Genomic DNA, 17,368 nt, shown 5'->3' with positions numbered 1-17,368 from the left:
CTACCTGCGTGTTCAAAGCTTAGCCAATTGCTCTTTAGCTCGTGAGTGGTGACAAGTGAAAACTGAAAACCGGACGAGGATGGCGAACAGCGTAATGGCGACAACGCAAGCTCTTCTCTGCAACAATTGCTACCCCAATTCCTTTTCTCCAGCTACAAAACCCTATAATTCCAAATTATCAGTCTCTCGCCATTACCGATTGTACAAAAATGATGAAAACTGTAAAGCGTGGTCCATTACTAAACCGCTTTTTTCAGATCAGAAGATTGGATCAAAATTGATGAACCTCGTCGTTTGCTACGCAGCTCGCCGTAAACCAACCATTTCAAACGCCACCATCTCCTCCGATGAGGGCAATGATTATAAACTAGGAAAAGTGCTTCAAATAATATTATGGGTACTTGAAGGTGTTTACATTTTGTGGCTCTTTCTACTACCTTATGCCCCTGTGAGTATCTCTTTCTACACAGTTAGCGTTGTATCTTTGGTACAATGGTAGCCACAACAAATAATAAACATAATTTGTACAGCAGAAATAATATTTGGTTGAGTCACAAATGGAATGCTACTCAAAGGTTGCGTTTTGATAGAGCATTAGAAAACCGATACTTTGAATTTGAGTTTGTTGCTCTGCTTACATATATGAAGATTTGAACTTGCATAAGGGAAGTTAAAAACATGCTTCGACCAAATTCAAGAGGGAGCTGTTTCAAATCCATTCCTATCTAGTTTTGATCCGCATTTATGAATTTTGTTTTCATTAACCACCATATCAATCTAACTAAAGAAAATCTATGACGCTTGAACCTCATTCAAGTCCATAACCATACATCCCTTTATTTCAAATGCCCACCTATTCGAACAGATCCTATATTTTTCTTTCTAAGCTGTTGTTTGTTGTTCTTTACTTTCATAATTCATAAATAGAATTTATGAGTTCCATGATAATATCTTATCTGCATGTATTAACAGGGAGATCCTGTGTGGGCTATCAGTAAGGAGACTGTAAATTCTCTAATTGGCCTTTCTCTCAATTTCTTCTTCATCTTGCCGTTGATGAATTCCGGTATGTGTAATGCTGTAGTGCCTGTTTGTCAGCTATATACTATAAGCCTAGTAGCATGTAGATGGTATCTATATGCTGTAATTCCTTTATTTTTAGGGTCTTAGTCTTGTAAACATTGTGTAATCTTTTTTCTGGAGACAAAATAAGAGCCCATTGCAAGCCATAGGTGGAAGTGATGCAGCATTGATATTAGTTTTGCTTGTAATTGCAATAAATTTTCTTGCAGAATATTCTCTGTGTCTGCGGCATATCATGGTGGGTACCACAGCCATTGTTATGGGCTATCTCGTATATCTAAACTAAAGCATTTACCGTACCTCTTGATATGTGTCTATTAGGAAAATTCATGACGTTTGTCATTTTTAATCTTATCTTTTCTTTTGGGGAAGTTGGGGGGATGTCCTCAATCCATTTTTTATCATACTACTCTTCACACTCATTCCCCCTCCCCCCTCTCCCTCTCCATTTTGCCACCTAATCAATAAGATTTAAATTCCTGTTTGTCCTGCATTGGGTCTGATGCTTTTGACAAAGCCAAAAATTGATGTATCATGATCAATGGTTAAACTAGGAGCAACCATCTTCAAAAGGACCGGTAAAAGAATTGTACTTTCCAGCGAATATGATATCCATACAGATGATTTAGATTTCTTGATGATTTCGAGTGTTATTTTACAAGGCATTTCAATACCTGAGATATACTTATTTATTTTAATAGTACAAAGAGTAGGTTTTACTTTTTATGCTTATGAGAGAAAAAGCATTCAAACCTTGATGATTTTGGCAATGAACTTTTTGGCAGAGTAGTTGGCATACATCTTATTGATGCCCCAGTGCTTCACCCGGTAAGAATTGTTGGATCAAGTAAATTTGGTTGATGATCTAAACATCCGTATTGATGTCAGCAATCTTTCTTTCCGCAGGTCTCAGAAGGATTATTCAACTTCGTTATTGGATGGACCTTCATGTTTGCTCCTTTGCTGTTCACAGATTACAAGAGAAATAGATACCAAGGGTCATTAGATGTTCTGTGGGGCCTGCAGATGTTCCTCACAAACAGTATGCTTTCTCTATATCCCTCTTGAATATATAGATTTGCATCAGATTGGTCATTTGTATACTTTTTTCCACATGGGAAATTATATTTGGTTTACACTTGATGAGTTTACTACCATTTATCTTTGTTGGTGATATTCTCATATTCTAATCTGTGGTAAAAAAAGGGGTTACTTCTCTTCCCAAGAGGACCTGATGAACCACTAAATGCATAAAAAGCAAACCTGCAATATCAGATTATAGCTTCTCTGTTTATTTTTGTTTTTATTTTTTATATTTATTGTTAAAGAATATCAGTAGGACTCTGGGCATTCTATGCTAACTAAAGTATCAATATTGCTCATGTGATGCCAGCATTTTTAATACCTTACATGGCTATCCGGCTGAATGAGGCTGATGCCGAGTCAACTCCGAGAAAACACTCTCAACTAGGCACAGTGATGACAAATGGTGCACCAATAGTGGGGCTGATCGGTGGTTTTGCATGTCTTGTTTCCGCATTATGGGCATTTTATGGCAGAATGGATGGTAATTTTGGAAGCATGGCAGACAGATGGGAGTTCTTGTTTAGTTATCTAGGATCAGAGAGGCTGGCTTATGCCTTCATTTGGGATATATGTCTTTACATAATCTTCCAGCCTTGGTTGATAGGTGAAAATTTACAAAACATTCAAGAAAGCAAGGTTGATGTGGTGAATTTTCTTAGATTTATTCCCGTAGTTGGTTTGGTGGCCTATCTTCTCTGTTTGAAGCTTGATGAGGAACTATAGCTGTATGCATTTCTGTAAACATATTCAAATACAGCAAGTTAAGGCTTCGAACCATTTTATACATTATCTCCACAAAAATGAAAATTTTGTATCAGTGTCTTTACTAGGAAGTAAATTGGATTTTGCATCTCCATTTGTTTATTAGAAAGAAACAGAGATGTGCATGTTCCATGAACATAATTCATTACTCAAGTATATTAGGACCAGAGTTTCAAAAGGATATCCTTAAGCAAATTAGCCAACTCAACACTAAAAACTAACAATTAACTGTAAAATAAACCAATATGTCTGGTCCATTATGTGGTAAGATTGCCACCACTTTGTTGCCACAAATTGATGATATCAGTGGCTTGATTGAGAAGTATAATCATCTTCTTCTGGGATATCCATGGTTTGCTCTCTAGAGTGGTCTTGAGCTCTTCCCATGCATCCTTTCTTGGCCAAAAGTAGTATGGACTCAAGGGAACAGTACCATGTCCAGGAATTACCTGATCAAGAGCCAGCCCAATGTTCTTCTCCATCCATATGAACTTCAACACCAGCCTTGGCTTCTCAACTTGCTTCACCGACACTTCAACTTTCTGCAACAATCAAGAAACTTGCTAAAACAAGCTATACAGACACAGAGGACTAGCAACTAAAGAAATAGAGAGATTTGGACCTCAGTTTCTTGGATGGGGATTGGTTCTTCTTTCACTTCCGTGGGTTCTTCTGCTTCATTGATTGTTTCAGCTGCCGGAGCTTCTAGGGCTGCAAAACCAATTAGTCTTTGGTTTCTGGAAATGAGTTTGATTTTTGAGTCAATTATGGCTGAAGAGTGAAATAGATTTGGATTGGGATTAATGAAAATGCTAGTTTTAATTCTCTTGCAAGTGAGGGTCTGGCAAGGAAATGGGGATTGAGCGAAAACACTGCTAAAACCAGATTGAATTGCCAAGGATAACATCTTCGAGTTTTCGAGGGGGAAATTTCTGAGGATAGAGTGAGCGAGAGTTACGATGTCTGAAACAAGACCATTAGACCACGATGCTGTCTCTCTCTTCACCGACGAGAAAGGGCCTGTTGTCGGAGAAGGGATTTGGGATTTTAGTTAAAAACAAGAAGTCTAAGAAGATGGGCTGGCTGCTGGCTTGGCTTGCATTAAGACCAAATTTTCTATGACATTTTAAGCAACAAGAAACAAATTCTAGCAGAGAGCCCAACCCATGTATTTTCTGCACTCAATAAATTAAATGTTAATTTTTTTATTGGGCTAGGAAAATTATTGAATTTTTTAAATGTTAATATCATTAATATAAAAGGTTTGTTTATATATACACCTCACCGTAGTACAAATTTTTCATTTATAAAATTAACTCAAAGTTTATGGTACGATTATTGAAATCTAATGTGCAATGGTATTTTTGTGTAGTTAAGTGAATTGACTGTATATATATATACACCATTATTTTTAGAAAATATTTATTATATTTAATAAATTAAACTTATTAATATCTAGAGCTCTAGGCATTTGTTATTTTAATCTTTTAAAATAAATACTAACATAACTTTCTGACTTACAAAAAAAAAAAAAAAAATATCTTTCTAACCCTCCATTTTCTAACTTCTATCTCTTTTCTTTCTCTCATATTTACAAAATCATTTTTTCTCTGTTTACTTCTTTTCTATTCAATTTTTATAAAATCTTAATATCAAGTGAGGGTAATATAATATATATATTTATGAAATTAATTTATAAGTCAATTTGAAATTAAAAGTTCTTCAATCTAGCTCATTTATTTATAAGCACATTTATAACGACTAAAAAACTATTAAACAAATATATTAGCTTAAAATTTTTTAAGAAGGGATGTCCTTCATAGGAATATTTTGAGATCCATTTAATACAATTTACTTGGCCGCTGAATTAAGTTAAAAATAGTATCACATTGCTGGTGAAATGTGCTGGGAAGTTTCCAAGCAAGGCCGCAAGTTCTCCGATGGATTCTTTACATGAATGCGAAATTTCCTAGAAAGGATCATTTGCTCTATTCCTCGACGCAATTCTCTGGAAGTCTATCAATTTAATTTCTTCCATGATTTATGAACATGTGGGAAACTGTCACTATCTTCAATGCGCAGAAGAGTACGAATAAATCGCAGAGATATTTGACACATATTTGCTAAAACGGTTCTAACACAAGAACATGGAACTTCTGGCTCTGGGTGGTAAAGTAAAAAATTACATTTCAAAATTGGATGAACTTAACAACTGAGAAGCAGAGATTAATTGGTAGATGTTGACAGTGATACGGAGCCTTGAAGAGCTTCGGAACAACAAACAGGAAGCATGAGCCGGCATTGGCTACCCAAGTTTCCTATTTATGTGCAGGATGCAGGAAAGCAATGAGGAGGAGGAATTCTCATTGGCCATTGGCTTTAAAAGATCATAAGGCCACTGAATTTCCAAGAAAGATAAATCTATAAATATTAAGCAAGTGTCACTATTGTGGTTTTGGATAAAGGGTTCAATTGTGTGGGCTTAGTTTGACACGCATGGTCGGTGATAGTGATACTTATTGTACCATGTTATGGAATCGCATGCCTGTTGGGCTTATGCATGGGAAGTTTCACTGAGGCTCTGGTTCTGCCTGCAAGCCTAGTCTCCATAAAGCTGTAAGTTTCATTTTCACTGCCATGGCGACCACTGATGTCTGTCAACTTTTATGTGTTTATGATAAATCAAACTGAAAAATTCTGTACAAAGTATTAATTATACATCATGAAATTTTCTGCTAGAAAGAGGTTTCCAGTGAAAAAGCAGGGAGAAGTTAAACAAGGTAGTGAGTGGTGACAGGTGAAATTATGGAGTCAAGTGGGCATAAAGAGACTCAGTTTCTCTTGGGCAGCTTCAGAGGAGAAGTTGATATTGATTTGACAAGTAACTCCACCTTCCTTGGTTCGTTAAGGAGCAAAATCAAGAATTCATTGAATGAGCTGAAAGATTTTGCTGAGAAAGCATGGGAAATGGGTCGGTCTGATCCCCGGAAAATCATATTCGCAATCAAAATGGGACTGGCACTGGCGACTGTATCGCTGCTTATATTCTGGAAAGACCTTTATGATATTTCTCAGTACTCCATCTGGGCAATTCTAACTGTCATTGTTATGTTCGAATACAGCATAGGTATCCTTATGAAGAATCTTACAACTTTGTAACATCTGATATTTGTACACTCACCTCTCTCACTCTCTTGTTGATTTTGAGTTAATTGTTATCTACCACTGTTTGCAGGAGCCACCTTCATAAAAGGATTTAATAGGCTATTGGGCACATTGTGCGCTGGAATGCTTGCCTTTTGCTTTGCTGAGCTATCTTTGTTGGTTGGTAGATGGGAGGAAGTTGTAATTGTTATCAGCATTTTTATTATAGGTATGTTCCTCTACTGATTTCTTTGCTACATGATTGACTTGCAGGTAAATTTTCTTGTCACACCCAAACCCAAAACTGTAAAGATGGATATGACCAGGAAAACTGACAGAACCTCCCCTGATATTTATAATATAAAAACTGGTAACCTGCTATAATTCCAAAACATTAAGCATAAAAGAGAAAAACTGATAGTTGGACCTGTCAATTCATAAAATATTTACAAAATACATTTTCCACTAGGCTGTACAATCTATAAAGACAAAAAAAAAAAACTTAGGATTAGTCCGGCCTCCTCTAGACTCTGAGTGGACGATATGGAAGGAAGGACAAACTAGAAGATGAGGGCTGCCGAGTAGATCACCAAAAAGGAACTGTAATATTAAAAGAAATATAAGGGTGAGTACAACTACTCAGTGAGCGGAGAAATAAATAACAAAGGGAAAAGATAAGTTTAGGTACGTAATAGTACCAAATATTTAGCTAAAATAAGTCAGCTGAATAAATATAATTTAATTCCATCAATATAACATAAACTGTGAAAAATAGAATCCGCATACACTCATAATATGTTCCCTGCAGATAATGCTGGCATCTCAGGTATAGTAAAATAATAACAGGCTGAGAGCAATGCTGGCATCTTAGGCTCTATAATGACAAATTTGGCCCAAGAGCAAATAAAATAGTGGTCATACACATGTGCAGAGCTACCCCCAAAGGGTGACCACCTGACATACGCCCCAAAAGCTGTCTGTATATCAAGCGCTGTCCCAAAGACAGTATAAATATATATCATGCTGAAAATAAATCATCTGTCATCAAGGTGTTATCTGTTCGGTGCATATATAGAGTGTAATCGGCTATTTATTCAGCTGTGCTTTAAATTCAATTTCCATTTATTCAAGAAATATAACTTAATTTTATCCTTTCCCATTTTAAATAAACAAAGTAACATATACACATATAAATATATTTAAGAAAAATATCAATGTTATAGATTTATCCACTCACCAGAATATTTGGGACAAAAGACCTAGGTCGCAGGAGGACCCCTATTATCTATCCGGGAAGCTGGATCCTCTCCTAGAATTAAAAAGAAAATAAAATACTATATCAAATAATAAAAATGCTCTAAAACAATAATATAAAACGTAAAATACGAAATTTTAAAATATTTTTATATATATTTTTAAGAAAATTTGGGCAGTATCTCGGCATAGCTAGACCTCCCAAAAATACCCAAACTCAACAAAAATACTCCATAAGCTGTAAATATTATTTAAATCAACCTAAGAAAATCATTAATCCAAAAATAAATATAAAACCCCATTGATTGGATCTAACTAAAACATAACCCATTTTTATTCTCAAATCACTAAAATCACTATTAAAAGGTAAAGAAAATAAATTATATCGTAAAAATTGAATAAAAGGGATAAAACTCACATACCCAATTTTGGAACCTCTAGAAGAAATTATTGAATTTCTTAGCAGGATATAGGTTTAAAACAGGATCTGGGTTGATTGGGTTGAGAAGGAGGAGATTTGGATTTAAAAGAGGAATTTTTTTTTTTTTTTTATATATATTTGCAGAGCTTTTGCTCTTTTGCTGGAGGAGGAAGACGGGTTTCTGGTTTCGGGAATGTTTCGGGACATTCCCGAAACCAGTGCTTTAATGCTCAATTTTCAAATTACTAGGCCTGGGCCTGGGCCTTATAATTCTCTCCTCCTAAAAGAAATTTCGTCCTCGAAATTTTACATACCTGGTGAAGGGAATAAATGTGGGAATTGAATTCGCATATTCTCTTCTTTTTCCCAGGTAGCTTCTTTAGCAGAATGATTACTCCATCGAACTTTAACTAAGGGTATTATCTTGCTCCTTAAAACCTTCTCTTCTCTGGCAATGATCTCTACTGGCTCTTCTTCATATGTTAAATCTTCCCTCAACTCAATAGGCTGTTTTTGGAGGATGTGGGAAGGATCACTTCTGTATCTTCTTAACATAGATACATGAAAGACATCATGAATCTGAGATAGCTCTGGAGGTAGTGCTAAACGATAAGCAACTGGTCCAATTCGCTCTAAAATCTCATATGGTCCAATGAATCGCGGACTCAATTTTCCACGTTTGCCAAAACGTACAACCCCTTTCCAAGGAGAGATCTTCAGAAATACCTTGTCGCCAACAGTATATTCAATATCCCTTCTCTTCAAATCTGCATAACTCTTTTGTCTGTCTTGTGCTGCTTTTAATCTACTTCTGATCATCTGAATTTTATCTGTAGTGTGTTGTACTAATTCTGGACCTTCTAATTGTCTTTCCCCTACCGCATTCCAATACAATGGCGTTCTGCATCTTCTCCCATACAAAGCTTCGTAAGGAGCCATGCCGATACTCGAATGATAACTATTGTTATAAGAGAACTCCATTAAATGCACATACCTATCCCAACTTCCTTTAAACTCCATCACACAAGCTCTCAGCATATCCTCCAAGGTCTGAATAGTTCTTTCTGATTGACCATCAGTTTGAGGGTGGAAAGAAGTGCTAAACTTCAACTTAGTGCCTAAAGCATTCTGCAAGCTAGGCCAAAAACGAGAAGTGAATCGTGGATCTCTATCTGAAACAATAGAAACTGGAGCACCATGAAGTCTTACAATCTCATTGACATAGATCTCTGCTAACTTGTCTAAAGAATAATCCATCCTGACAGGCAAAAAGTGTGCTGACTTGGTTAATCTATCAACTATCACCCATACTGCATTATGTCCATGCGAAGTACGAGGTAACCCAGAAACAAAATCCATAGTAATGTGTTCCCACTTCCATTCCGGAATAGGGAGCGGTTGCAACTTTCCTGTTGGATGTTGATGTTCTGCTTTAATCTGTTGGCAAACTAAGCATGTGGACACAAAGTCAGCTATTTCTTTCTTCATACCTGACCACCAATAGTTTTCTCTAAGATCTCTGTACATTTTTGTACTGCCTGGATGCATAGAGTAAGCAGAACAATGGGCCTCCTCCATAATCTCTCTCTTCAAGCTTTCCACTTTGGGTACACATAGTCTATCACCAAACATTAAAGTTCCATCCTCCCTTAAAGAAAAATCGGTACGGATGCCATCTCTTACTTCATTTCTGATCTTACTCAACTGCTCATCTTGATTTTGGGCTTCTCTGACTCTTTCTATCAACACTGGTCGAACTTTGAGAGTTGCTAACAATGCTCCTGCATCATCCACTGCTAGTTCTATCCTTAAGGATCTGATCTCTACTAACAAAGGAAGCCGAACTGTTTTGAGATAAGCCAAATTACTAAAGGACTTGCGACTAAGGGCATCAGCTACCACATTAGCTTTGCCTGGATGATATTCAATGGTACAGTCGTAGTCCTTAAGTAACTCAATCCACCGTCTCTGCCTTAAATTCAACTCCTTCTGTGTGAGAAGATACTTCAAACTCTTGTGATCTGTAAAAATCTGGCAAGTCACGCCATAAAGATAATGCCTCCATGTCTTTAATGCAAACACAACTGCAGCTAATTCCAGATCATGGGTGGGATAAGTTAATTCATGTGGTCTAAGCTGTCTAGAAGCATAAGCTATCACCTTCCCATGTTGCATGAGTACACAGCCTAAACCCTTGTGAGAAGCATCACTATACACCACAAATCCATCTGTACCTGAGGGTAAGGTAAGAACTGGAGCTGATGTGAGACACGTTTTAAGCTTCTCAAAACTCTTTTGACATTCATCTGTCCATTCAAACTTTGCATTCTTTCGAAGGAGTTTAGTCAATGGTGCTGCAATGATGGAGAAATCCTGAACAAAGCGACGATAATACCCTGCTAAGCCCAGAAAACTTCTAACCTCTGTCACATTAGTTGGAGGATCCCAATTGACTACTGCTTCAATCTTCTTAGGATCAACCAAAACTCCATCTGCTGAGATAACATGTCCCAAGAAAACCACCCGATCAAGCCAGAACTCACATTTGCTCAATTTAGCATATAGTTGTTTATCTCTCAAAATCTGCAGTACTATCCGTAAATGCTTCTCATGCTCTTCCTTGCTACGGGAATATACTAAGATGTCATCAATAAACACAATAACAAAGCTATCCAAGTAGGGCTTGAACACCCTATTCATGAGATCCATAAAAGCAGCGGGTGCATTAGTTAACCCGAAAGGCATGACGAGAAACTCATAATGCCCGTAACGAGTTCTGAAGGCTGTCTTGGATATTTCAGACTCCTTGATCTTCAATTGATGATAACCAGACCGCAAATCAATCTTAGAGAATACTGTAGCACCTTGGAGCTGATCAAAAAGATCATCAATCCGGGGTAAAGGATACTTGTTTCGCACAGTGACTCGATTCAATTGTCTGTAGTCAATACACAACCTTAAGGAACCATCCTTCTTCTTCACAAATAGCACAGGGGCTCCCCAAGGTGAAGCACTGGGTCTTATGAAACCTTTATCAAGTAGCTCCTGCAATTGTGCTTTTAACTCCTTCAATTCTACTGGGGCCATTCTGTATGGTGCCATAGAAATAGGAGCTGTACCTGGATTTAAATCAATAGAGAATTCAATCTCTCTATCTGGAGGCAACCCAGGAAGCTCTTCAGGAAATACATCAGGAAACTCGCTTACTACTGGTATATCTTCCAATTTAGGTCCCTCTAGGTTACTGTCCACCACATAGGCTAAGTATGCTTGACAACCCTTCCGAAGCATCTTCCTAGTAGTCATGGCAGAAATCACATAAGAAGGAAGTAAACGCCTCTCCCCAAAGAAAGTGAACTTACACCCTTCTGGACTATTAAATACCACTGATTTCTCAAAGCAATCTATTGTGGCATGATGACGGGATAACCAGTCCATACCTAGGATGACATCCAGATCTTGTAGACACAAAGGAATTAGATCCACTAACAACTCATGGTCGCCCAACTTAACAACACAATCCCTATACACATGTTCACATACTACAGAATCCCCAACTGGAGTACTCACAGCTAATCCACAATCTAAAGGTTTTAATTCTCTATCAGCATGCTTAGAGAAGGATTGAGATACGAAAGAGTGAGTGGAACCAGGATCTATAAGAATGTGTGCATCTTTATCGAAAATAGTTAACATACCAGTCACCACCTCTGGAGATGCTCGTGCCTCCTGCTGTGTCATAGCAAACACTCTGGCCTGAGTGCGAGGTCTACCAGGCTGCATCATTGGTCTAGGCTGAGAAGATGAAGTAGCTCCACTGGCTCTGCTTGTGCCAGGCCCAACTTGTGCTGTAGGTACACCCTGTGATGGTGTCACACCATACCTTAGATTCTGAGGCGCCACTGACCCTTGCTGAGAACCACTGTCTCTGGCTATCAGCAATGGACAATCTTTCTTAAAATGCCCCGAAGAACCACATTCAAAACAACCCCGATCAAATTTTCTGCACTCCCCAGTATGATAGTTACCACAGGTGGCACATTGAGGAAAATGTCTCTTCCTTTATTCAAACCCAGAATCATATCCTTGTCCTTGTCCACGTTTCTGTGTCCCAAAGGAACTACCCACTGGTTGTGCTACTGAACTCTGACTGGATTGTGGTCGAGCAACCTGTTGCTCTGTGTTAACAAAGGAACCTCTACCACTACCACTGTATCCAGCTTGGGGCTGAAATGAACTGCTCCCTCTCTTAGCTGGTCTTTCTCTGAACCCCTGTGAGCCCTGCAAATGCTTTCTACTCATCTTCTGTTCATACTCTTTCTCTTCTTGCTTAACTTTTTCAACATTCAAAGCTGCTTCCACCAACTCTCTGAAGTTGTTACCTCTGAACCAGGTCATAGATGATCTGATACTAACATGTAGGCCCTGTCTGAATCTGTCACATTTTGCTTCCTCAGAAGGCAATATATCTGAAACAAAGCAATAAAGATCTTCAAACTTGTCAACATACTCTCTTATTGAGAGGCTTCCCTGAAACAACCTGAAAAAAGCATCCTGTTTTCCTTTCCTGTAACTTTCTGACAAATATTCCTGACGAAATTCATGTATAAATTGATCCCAAGTCAGTCTGACTCCATGTCTGCGACGAATGCCATCAAACCAAGCATCAGCCTTACTCTGAAGCAACCCATGTACATTATCTACCTTCTCTGGATCAGTCAACTTCATTAATTCAAACACTTTTAGCACTTTCTTTAACCATTTATCTGCAATGTCAGCATCAGAGGAACCCTCAAAATCATAAGCTCCCAAACGTCTAGCACGATCCACTATCTCCCACGGATCTCTAGGTTTGGCTGTAACAGCTGCTGTAACTACTTGTGCCACAAAAGCACCCAAGTCTGCATTTATCTGGAAAGGATGGGCTGGTGCTACAGGTGGAACAAAAGGTGGAACTGCAGGTGCAACAGGAGGTGCAACTGCAGGTGCCGAGGAAGGCGATGGTGTAGTCGGATATGCCCTTGATTCAACACCATGAGAAACAGATTCTCCATGTCCTTCTCGGCTCTCAGATAGCTCAAGATCTGCCACCCCTTCAAGAGGCGGAGGTGCAACTGCAGGATCCCTAGGAGGTCTACCAATATCAGCTAATCTAGCTGTACGAACACCACGGCCCCGACTTCTATTACCTACTCTGGGCGGCATTATCCTACAAACGAAAATATGAAAAGAATTATCAGAATATAATTAAAAATACTGACTCGAGGAAAGTCTACAGAATCTATAAACCTAGACTCTGATACCAAAAATTGTCACACCCAAACCCAAAACTGTAAAGATGGATATGACCAGGAAAACTGACAGAACCTCCCCTGATATTTATAATATAAAAACTGGTAACCTGCTATAATTCCAAAACATTAAGCATAAAAGAGAAAAACTGATAGTTGGACCTGTCAATTCATACAATATTTACAAAATACATTTTCCACTAGGCTGTACAATCTATAAAGACAAAAAAAAACTTAGGATTAGTCCGGCCTCCTCTAGACTCTGAGTGGACGATATGGAAGGAAGGACAAACAAGAAGATGAGGGCTGCCGAGTAGATCACCAAAAAGGAACTGTAATATTAAAAGAAATATAAGGGTGAGTACAACTACTCAGTGAGCGGAGAAATAAATAACAAAGGGAAAAGATAAGTTTAGGTACGTAATAGTACCAAATATTTAGCTAACATAAGTCAGCTGAATAAATATAATTTAATTCCATCAATATAACATAAACTGTGAAAAATAGAATCCGCATACACTCATAATATGTTCCCTGCAGATAATGCTGGCATCTCAGGTATAGTAAAATAATAACAGCCTGAGAGCAATGCTGGCATCTTAGGCTCTATAATGACAAATTTGGCCCAAGAGCAAATAAAATAGTGGTCATACACATGTGCAGAGCTACCCCCAAAGGGTGACCACCTGACATACGCCCCAAAAGCTGTCTGTATATCAAGCGCTGTCCCAAAGACAGTATAAATATATATCATGCTGAAAATAAATCACCTGTCATCAAGGTGTTATCTGTTCGGTGCATATATAGAGTGTAATCGGCTATTTATTCAGCTGTGCTTTAAATTCAATTTCCATTTATTCAAGAAATATAAATTAATTTTATCCTTTCCCATTTTAAATAAACAAAGTAACATATACACATATAAATATATTTAAGAAAAATATCAATGTTATAGATTTATCCACTCACCAGAATATTTGGGACAAAAGACCTAGGTCGCAGGAGGACCCCTATTATCTATTCGGGAAGCTGGATCCTCCCCTAGAATTAAAAAGAAAATAAAATAATATATCAAATAATAAAAATGCTCTAAAACAATAATATAAAACGTAAAATACGAAATTTTAAAATATTTTTATATATATTTTTAAGAAAATTTGGGCAGTATCTCGGCATAGCTAGACCTCCCAAAAATACCCAAACTCAACAAAAATACTCCATAAGCTGTAAATATTATTTAAATCAACCTAAGAAAATCATTAATCCAAAAATAAATATAAAACCCCATTGATTGGATCTAACTAAAACATAACCCATTTTTATTCTCAAATCACTAAAATCACTATTAAAAGGTAAAGAAAATAAATTATATCGTAAAAATTGAATAAAAGGGATAAAACTCACATACCCAATTTTGGAACCTCTAGAAGAAATTATTGAATTTCTTAGCAGGATATAGGTTTAAAACAGGATCTGGGTTGATTGGGTTGAGAAGGAGGAGATTTGGATTTAAAAGAGGAATTTTTTTTTTTTTTATATATATTTGCAGAGCTTTTGCTCTTTTGCTGGAGGAGGAAGACGGGTTTCTGGTTTCGGGAATGTTTCGGGACATTCCCGAAACCAGTGCTTTAATGCTCAATTTTCAAATTACTAGGCCTGGGCCTGGGCCTTATATTTCTGCTCTATGTTTCTGACTTTGAAATGTACTTTTTTTCGTGATAATAAGGATTTTTCGCATCCTATCTGAAACTGTATCCGACAATGAAGCCTTACGAATATGGATTTCGAGTGTTCATATTGACATACTGTATCCTTATGGTAGCTGGGAACAGGACTAGGGAATATGCTGAAGCAATTGTGACTAGATTGGTGCTAATTGCACTTGGTGCTAGTGTTTGTTTAGTTGTAAATGTGTGCATATACCCCATTTGGGCTGGTGATGCTTTGCACAGTTTGGTGGTGAAAAATTTCAAGGATGTGGCTAATTCATTAGAAGGTTGGCTTTATTTACTTTGTTAAGTACTTGTGCATTACATGTGAAATTTTTTTTAACTAATTTCTGCATAATTTCCAATTCTGTTCTTCAGGTTGTGTTAATGGGTACTTGAAATGTGTAGAATATGAGAGGATTCCCTCTAGAATCCTCACGTTCCAAGCTTATGATGATCCACTTTACAACGGCTATAAATCAGTCATGGAATCTGCAGGCAAAGAAGATACTCTGGTACTATTATGCTTAGCTCAGTTAAATTACAAAGATAAATGTGATGTTATTAACTTGGATTAATGTTTATCCACGCAGTTAGGATTTGCTATCTGGGAACCGCCTCATGGTCGTTTCAAAACGTTTAAGTATACCTGGAAAAATTATGCAGAAGTATGCGGTGCCCTGAGGCATTGTGCATTCATGGTCATGGCACTTCATGGATGTATTCTCTCAGAAATACAGGTGATTATTGCTGCAAAATTTTCAACATTATTGCATTTCTTGGCCACAATGCGTAGGAAATTACCGGAGATGGATGACAGAAAAATAGGAACATAATTAAAAATTGCATTCACTATAAAATATTAATTTCATTAAGAATTGAAATTTTTACAACAAAATAAAATATCACAAATATAAATATTCTCACCACACGCTATCACCCACTTCTTCTCCTTCACTCTTATTTTTCTCTCACGCTTGAGACTTGCTTTGCTCAACTCTCTCAACTGATGCTCTACTGATGCTTTGCTTCATCCCATTTCAAGCATATTTATAGGCAAATAGTGTGACCATTTTCAAGGTTCTGAACCTTCTGATGAAGCTTACATCAGCTTCATTTACTCCCCTGCCATCCTTGTTGACTTTTGTTTTTCTTTTTAATAATCATTACATACATCATGTAAACTAGTGATGATTTTAACACTCTCCCTCGTCACTAATTACATTTCTTTGTAGTTTGCTCTTGAGACTATATAAATAGCTTTTGAAATCCTTCCATTTTTCCACTGGGTAAACCTTTGGTAAAAATATCATCCACTTATGAACTTTAATTTCATCTTTTAATACTTTCTCTTCTATAAAGTGATAGTGCACCTCGACGTGCTTGGTTCTTACATGAAACACTGGATTTTTAACTAGGCCAACTACGTGAGCTTTATTTACTCCTCTGAAATCCTTATTGATTTTTGTTTCTTTGTTTTTTTAATAATCATTACATTCAATGCATGTAAACTAGTGATAATTTTAATACAATGCTAGCTTATAATAGACACATCCTGTTATAAGGAAGTCTCAACTTTACAAATTTGCGTTTGCAGGCCCCGGCAGAAAGGAGGCAAGTCTTTCAGACTGAGCTCCAGAGAGTTGGAGCAGAAGCTGCCAAGGTTTTGCGCGAGCTTGGAAGCAAAGTAGACAAAATGGAAAAATTAGGCCCTGTAGACATTCTAAAAGAGGTTCATGAAGCAGCCGAACAATTACAAAGAAAGATAGACGAAAAATCATACCTTCTAATCAAATCTGATAATTGGGAAATCACAAGACAGCCTATTGAGAATCTTCTGGATGGAAAGGAGAATGAGCACGTGCAATTGGGATTGAAGTCCTTAAGCGAAACTGTGCTCGACTTAAGGTCACTTGATGTTTGGGCACCGTCCTCACCTAAAAGAGACTCCACAGGAAGCTTGTTCAGGAAACAAGAGCCATGGCCTTCACGTCTTTCTTTTGATGCTGGTGCTGGCAATAGAGAAGAGTGCAGAACATATGAGAGTGCGAGTGCCTTATCCTTGGCAACATTTGCTTCCCTCTTAATTGAATGTGTTGCAAGGCTTCAAAGCCTTGTTGAGGCATTCGAAGAACTGAGTGAGAAATCAGAGTTTGTGGAGCCTATGGTTACAGATTTTGAAATTGCCAAAAGTAAGGCTACATGTTGTGAGAGTCTGTTTAGATGCTTCAGATTCTCAAAATGAGTGTCGTAATTGCTTACTTTGCTTAAAGTGAACGGTTAAATACAGCTTTCTTTTGAAGGTTATTAATCTTGAAATCGAGTTTCAGCTTGGGTTGATAAGCCTATTAGTGAAAGCTGCTGCCATTGCACGAGGATATGGGGATAATAACGTAGTATATTGGTGATTCTAGGTAGTATAGCCTAGTTGTAATATGGCAAATTAATTTACAGTAACATATTAACAAGTGTCCAATAAAATAGTTTTTCTTATGTTTTAAAAGTAATTTTTTTTGCTCAATGAAGATATTTCACGCTCTTGCACTTTAAAGTTTAAAATAATTTTTGTTGCATTTCATAATTTAAACTTTCATGTGCCTGCCACTTAAATGAAAAAT

At 37.3% G+C, this 17,368-nt stretch overlaps 4 protein-coding genes across 5 annotated transcripts; 2 read left to right on the top strand and 2 right to left on the bottom strand.

The window, feature by feature from the left end:
* Nucleotides 1-79: 79 nt before the first annotated feature.
* Nucleotides 80-3,019, top strand: LOC110631371. Its single transcript, XM_021779177.2, has 5 exons — nucleotides 80-448; nucleotides 973-1,066; nucleotides 1,874-1,911; nucleotides 1,990-2,125; nucleotides 2,477-3,019. Exons 1-5 carry the CDS (start codon nucleotides 80-82, stop codon nucleotides 2,890-2,892), a joined length of 1,053 nt encoding a protein of 350 aa, XP_021634869.1. The 3' UTR covers nucleotides 2,893-3,019.
* A 39-nt stretch (nucleotides 3,020-3,058) lies between these two features.
* On the bottom strand, nucleotides 3,059-4,025 carry LOC110631373 (30S ribosomal protein 3-1, chloroplastic). Its single transcript, XM_021779181.2, has 2 exons — nucleotides 3,554-4,025; nucleotides 3,059-3,473 (listed from the first exon to the last, which is right to left on the bottom strand). The coding sequence occupies exons 1-2, from the start codon at nucleotides 3,836-3,838 to the stop codon at nucleotides 3,189-3,191; spliced, it is 570 nt and encodes a 189-aa protein (XP_021634873.1). The 5' UTR covers nucleotides 3,839-4,025; the 3' UTR covers nucleotides 3,059-3,188.
* An 869-nt stretch (nucleotides 4,026-4,894) lies between these two features.
* Nucleotides 4,895-17,253, top strand: LOC110630871 (aluminum-activated malate transporter 9). 2 transcript variants are annotated; one of them, XM_021778499.2, is made up of 7 exons: nucleotides 4,895-5,547; nucleotides 5,671-6,058; nucleotides 6,167-6,304; nucleotides 14,768-15,037; nucleotides 15,129-15,265; nucleotides 15,344-15,490; nucleotides 16,348-17,253. In XM_021778499.2, exons 2-7 carry the CDS (start codon nucleotides 5,737-5,739, stop codon nucleotides 16,993-16,995), a joined length of 1,662 nt encoding a protein of 553 aa, XP_021634191.1. In that variant the 5' UTR covers nucleotides 4,895-5,547; nucleotides 5,671-5,736; the 3' UTR covers nucleotides 16,996-17,253. The 2 variants fall into 2 exon arrangements, with proteins under 2 accessions (XP_021634191.1, XP_043806704.1); XM_043950769.1 differs by lacking the exon at nucleotides 4,895-5,547 and having other exon boundaries at nucleotides 5,558-6,058.
* On the bottom strand, nucleotides 11,811-14,051 carry LOC122721184. The gene is made up of 3 exons (XM_043950770.1): nucleotides 14,011-14,051; nucleotides 13,292-13,373; nucleotides 11,811-12,959 (listed from the first exon to the last, which is right to left on the bottom strand). Exon 3 carries the CDS (start codon nucleotides 12,953-12,955, stop codon nucleotides 11,813-11,815), a length of 1,143 nt encoding a protein of 380 aa, XP_043806705.1. The 5' UTR covers nucleotides 12,956-12,959; nucleotides 13,292-13,373; nucleotides 14,011-14,051; the 3' UTR covers nucleotides 11,811-11,812.
* Nucleotides 17,254-17,368: the final 115 nt, after the last annotated feature.

This window comes from Manihot esculenta, chromosome 14 (genome assembly GCF_001659605.2).
Source record: "Manihot esculenta cultivar AM560-2 chromosome 14, M.esculenta_v8, whole genome shotgun sequence".
NCBI classification, from domain to species: domain Eukaryota; kingdom Viridiplantae; phylum Streptophyta; class Magnoliopsida; order Malpighiales; family Euphorbiaceae; genus Manihot; species Manihot esculenta.
Note: the sequence above shows the minus strand (reverse complement) of the source record. Positions and strands in the feature narration are given on the sequence as shown.